Below are 5,782 nucleotides of genomic sequence, written 5' to 3' on the forward strand. Positions count from 1 at the left end.
ACAGAATGGTTTTAGAAACCTCAAAGAAGTACAATAAAAAACACATTTGTCTTCTGACTATTATTTCTACTTTGGACCCACCAACGAGAGTGCTTCTTCTACGTATTGAGCAATGTCGTATTTTTCTCCTCAATATTCTACTTATATATAGCCAAATGCCAACAGGATAAAAAGTCGGTCGATGAAATAAAATAATATTGGCAAGTTAAGATACCGGCCAACGTCCAAATTTAGGCATGATAGGACACGTTGTTTTCCCGTTAATTCCGCCTCTACCATGTAATTACTAGTATTATTTTGTGTATTATCGTAATAACATGAGGAATCTACAATAAATGTAATACTATAATGTATCAAAAATAGCATGTTGAAATATCAATATACTCTTTCTCAGCATCAATATGTGATGTAAATAATGAACATACCAAGAAAGATTTATGAGATAATGTAGTAGTTTGAACATTTCAAGAAGATTTGGTGCAGATATCCAATCTTCAAGATGTTAAATACATAAAAATTATGAAAAACCACTGCTCGTCCATCACATGGACAGAGTGCACCCTCTAACATAAAAAAAAAGAAAAGAAAAAAAGGTAAAAGTATTTTAATCATACAAAAAATATTTGGTGAACTCAACATGTGAATATTGAGTAAAAAAATAATCTGGATTCTGGAGAAGGGAATGTTCACAATTGCAGGACTATCGTTCTCTTTGACGGTCATTGAACGATAGTCGAAAAACCCACTTGGAGAATGACTTCTTCTTTGAATTAGCGTTAGATTGTTGTTGATTCTGGTGATTAATTGCGTTGGGAGCAGTGGACTCGACAAAATCCTTCATACGTCGCATGGCTAAGTTTAACGTATCTTCGGACATGTTAGCGAAACATGCACGGAACCAACCCGGTTCGGTACAATGGCATGATGATCCAGGAGAGATGTTTAGGCCAACATCGTACACTATTTTCTTCCATAAGTCCATTTCAGCGTCAAAATTATTGGAACTTAATAGATGCCTCATGTCTACCCAACAAAACAGACCGGCATTGCTTTCAAGGCAGTTGATACCAGCATTTTTAAGACCTTTAACAAGCATTGCATGTCGTTTCTTTAGCCTCTTCTGATTTTCAGAGATGTATTTCTTCGTGAACTTTTTGTCAGAGAGCATGCATGAAAGAAGGTACTGAGTTTGCGAAGAAACTAATCCGAAACTAGACATTTTTGTGGCCGCGGAGACAACCATCTCATCGTTGGAATAAATCGCACCAATGCGAAATCCGGGAAGACCGAGATCTTTTGAGAGACTGTAAACAATGTGAACTCGTTCCCAAACTTCGGTTTTCATGTAGTTCTTTTCAATTAGAACTTCCATGACACTAACGAAGCCTGGCGAGTTAAAAACAGTCCCTGAATAGATCTCGTCACTGATGAGGTGGATGCCCTTTTCGTCTATGAATGTAAGAAGAAGTTCAAGCTCGTTTCTGGTTAGTGTTGTGCCCAATGGATTTGAAGGGTTGGTCACTAGAACACCTTTCACTTTAAGGTTGCGCTTTTTTGCGTCTAGATAAGCTTCTTCAAGAGCGGATTCAGTAATTCTGAATCCGTTTGAACTTGAGCAATGTATTGGTACAATCTCTGCCCCAGTTCTCCATTTAAGGTCTCTATCGAATCTGCATTACATAATGCAATAAGAACATCAGTAAAGAAAAGAAAAACTCTACGGTCAAATAGTATCACATAAAATAAAATAGATCAGAACGTACCCAGGATAGTATGGGGTAGGAAGGAGGAAAGCATCGCCTTGGTTAGCTAGGCAAAACATAAGTGTCTCATTAGCGGAAGTTGCACCGGCTGTAAGAACGAGCTTGTTGGAATCAAAGCTTACTTTGTTTCCTCTGATTTCTGACATGAATTTTGTCATGGCCTGCATTATAAAATAAACACAACAACGTAAGATAATGATGTCATACATACGTAATATTTAATATATATATATATATATTCATTCATAATAGTACATGAGAACATTTAATTAAAAATACGTACATTTTTGAAAGCAGGAAGACCATGATAATCTTGAAACAGAGCAAGTTCTCTAAATATGGACTCTCCATTTCTCTTAAACCCAGCTGCGTCTGGATTTTGTGCTAGCCATGACTCTAATAAATCAAAAGAAAGCTGCGTAACGAAAAAATAAAATAATTATTAGGACGAAGAATGTGAAAGCCGACAATCGGAGATGGGGATTCTTAAAAAGCAGAACAGGAACTGTTCAAGTGTGTTTTTTCTAATTACCTGATTCTCTGCTAGACCCATCTGGATGATTCCTTTAGGATTATGAATTTCATCGTATGGATTTTTCTCGTACTCCTGCCATCCTAAAAAGTATGAAGAATCTTGTCCGTGAGAATTACACGTGGCTTTCTCTGACAATAGCTTCATCTTTTCTGGTGTTATGTATATTTTGGGAAATAAATTTATCTATTGATCGACTGGAATGTGCCAGCAAGAAAGAGTTGGATGTAATAAGTAATCGGATCACTTTGAATGTTTTTTTTGTTGTTGAAAAGAAAGTTTTGATTTGGAAAGAATAATCAACTTGGAGATTGTAGTTTATAGATAGATAGAATGAGAGGGAGATATTGTTGCCATTTGCTGGCATATCGTATGGCTATATATAGGAGTTTTGTTAATCAAAGAAACAACACGTCAGCCAAACTACCCATAATACTCTTTTGACTCTTAAATTCCTTTTTAATTAAACAAATAGTAATAAGTAACTGATGTCTAATTTAACGCGTTTAGCACCGTTGAATTTCAGTGTTTAATGTATAGTAATTTAAGGACAATTAAAGTTCCGTATTACCTAAGCGCACTAAAGACACTTACTTGGTATTTCAGCTTAGTACTTATGTCTACACTCTCCATCTAAAATTATTTTTATTTATCATAATTTAATATCTCCTCCGGAGTAAAAATAAAACTCAATGGAGTGGTTAATTAAGTATTATATCTTAGTTGTATAAAATGAGAACATTAGAGCAATTTAGCATATGATTATTGTGAAATGAATATAGTTGTGGGTGAGTGAGTTAAGAAAACAAAGAAAATCCAAAAGACAACAATGGGTAGAAGTAGAAATAAGCCCATCCGAAAATTGGACCGACGATGACCGTGCCATGGTCCATTTGCTCCCTCCTACTGGCCCATCTCTTACTGTGTGTCGGCCACTTATCTCGCCGTCCCCGGTCTCCCCTCTCAAGTGGGGCTACAAAACCCAAAACCCAATTTTTTTAATTCTAAATCCTTTTACTACGAAACATTAATTATTATTATTAACTTTTATTCTCTTCTTTTAAATAAATAAACTACTTATTAGTATGATAGCACGTGACATTCAAGAATTAAAGTCAACCTCGACTGGACGTCAAATAGTAGCTGCCTACCGTGAAAAGTAATATTACGCACAGCTGTATGCACTAGTTCAATTTGGCTTTGCACATATCAAGCATTCACACGCTTAATGCGTTTACAACTAAATTCACAATCTTTTTTAAATGGCTCAATTATACTTTACTATTGGATTGATAGAATTCGAATTCAATTTTTTTTACGTTTAGTAAATTATAAAAATCTGGAATTATCGTGGTTTCTAGCCATCCGAAAGTTGATTGTAATAAATTAGTGGAGCGGTAGAGTTTATTCTGTTATTTCCCCCGAGCATTAATTTCGAATATGGTATATACGTATAAATAATGCCCCACCAAAATCTTTGTTTTGCTATGGCAATGTAGAATAATTAATGTAAGTACGGTAACATTTGGGGTGTCAGCCACTAAAGCTCAGAATTTTATTATAAGGTAAATAAATGAATTCCGCCACTAGTATTAGCCAACTGTTTGTTTCAAAATGAATTGCGAATATTAGGAAAGGTGATGAGAGAATATTGAAAGAGCTTTGCAAATCATTTTTTACTTAAATTTTGGAGTTTCAACCACCACTAAAGATCAGATAATTTATTGCAAATGGTACACAAATTTATTCCGCCGGTAGTATTAGCCAACTGATTTACTAACTCAAAAGAATGTCCTAGTAATATTTAGAGTTTGCGTCATAATCACACATGGCCAGGGCAGTTAAAAGGGTCTTAATTATTTGGTGTAGTAAAAAGGAACTCAGAATTTCTACCTTAATAAATATAGTACGTACTACATATATAGTAGTAATAAATTTGTTGAGTCGAACATATAGATGTTTAGCAGGGTTGGTATGCTAGCTACCGAAAGGGCGCTCCCAGATTTGGATCTCTTTTTGTCTCCTAATTACAAGTTTGAAAAATCTTGAAAAGTGAAAGACAACTCATGATCCTTGCTGTAGCAATGTCCGATTATTTGCTTTATTGGACCACTAGACTACGGAGAAATAAATTGCTGCTTCCGGTCGATATTTTGACCAAAGTAGAGGGAACACATGTACATACACTAGTCATACAGATTCTATACATGATGCTGTTTTTTTTGACATAAAACAATGTTGGTGATTAATTTATAATACGGTTCTCAACCACCTTTTAGGAGTATTATGAAGTTACTTCATGTGAAATTGACGGAATTAATAAAGAAGTCCATCTATTTAAAAAAGATTCAAATTACTCCTTGCCGTGTAAAAGAAGTAAGGTTGTGAATCGTTAATTTTTATTATTATAGGTGTGGAAACGGGTAGAATTTGTAACAAGTCCTCTTAAATTTGCTCTGATTAAATTATACCTACGGCACCTTAGTGGCCTGCATAAAGTCAACGGCTGGCTTTGACCAAAAGAAAATGACTTTCAAGTAATTAATTAGGCAATGAGAAGTTGACAAAATTGACGACGCTATTTTACATTATCAAGTAATTACACATAAAATTAAACTTAGATTACCTGGTATAACATGTTGATATGACAAAAAAAAAATTACTTTGTCAAAGTTAAATCCATAATTGATTTGTCGGGCTAATTAGAGATGCCCATATCCAATTTAGTGAGTGTAAATTTGATTTAATAATTGACTTAACTAGACACTTAGAATACAAAAGATGGATACGCTTATAACGTGATTAATTCAGTTCTGCCCAACACTGAGGCCAGACTAATATATGGTAGTCTTGATTGACTGACTTAACATCTGGATAAGCTTAATTAAGGGACAAGAAATGACACCAGCTCTAAAAATGGCGTAGATTTTAATTTGTTTCGTAGGATTGACTGAAATTGTCTCGTTATGGATACAATTTTGGTATATATTTCACCGAAACAGCGGATAATGTCTCAAATTTGCTCGTCGTTTCTTTTGATTATGACGAAAGATTTTCATGTTCAATGAGGTAGCTCACATGCATAATGGCAATAAGATTTTATACATATTTTGTGAGTTGGAAATCTTAGTGGTCTGAACCGTAATAGATATATCTTCACTTCTTGTATAGTTGTATATACGTACATATCAAGTATATTTTAAGATTTCAAATACTAATGTTAGAAATTATTTAAGCTATTCAAATGATATTTGTAGGTAAATTTTTTAAAATGGTAGATTGATTTTTTTACATCGACAATCATATAACTTAAACTCATATTTTAATATTGAATATGATTGTCCTAGTAAATATTCTAAATGCTTGAAATTCACACGTTTTATAAAATGTTTTTATATGCATGCACCTTCAATATTTAGACTTTCATATACTATTTTTCACACAAAACTAGCTTCAAATTAACTAGTTTCATTTTACTAGAGCTAAA

At 34.0% G+C, this 5,782-nt stretch overlaps 1 protein-coding gene across 1 annotated transcript; it reads right to left on the reverse strand.

Annotated features, from left to right (window-relative positions):
- Nucleotides 1–422: 422 nt before the first annotated feature.
- LOC102583502 (1-aminocyclopropane-1-carboxylate synthase 3) lies at nt 423–2,633 on the reverse strand. Its single transcript, XM_006363734.2, has 4 exons — nt 2,296–2,633; nt 2,047–2,178; nt 1,764–1,924; nt 423–1,670 (listed from the first exon to the last, which is right to left on the reverse strand). Exons 1-4 carry the CDS (start codon nt 2,440–2,442, stop codon nt 701–703), a joined length of 1,410 nt encoding a protein of 469 aa, XP_006363796.1. The 5' UTR covers nt 2,443–2,633; the 3' UTR covers nt 423–700.
- Between the last annotated feature and the right edge of the window lie 3,149 nt (nt 2,634–5,782).

The sequence above is a fragment of the Solanum tuberosum genome, unplaced genomic scaffold, assembly GCF_000226075.1.
Source record: "Solanum tuberosum cultivar DM 1-3 516 R44 unplaced genomic scaffold, SolTub_3.0 scf00441, whole genome shotgun sequence".
NCBI lineage: Eukaryota > Viridiplantae > Streptophyta > Magnoliopsida > Solanales > Solanaceae > Solanum > Solanum tuberosum.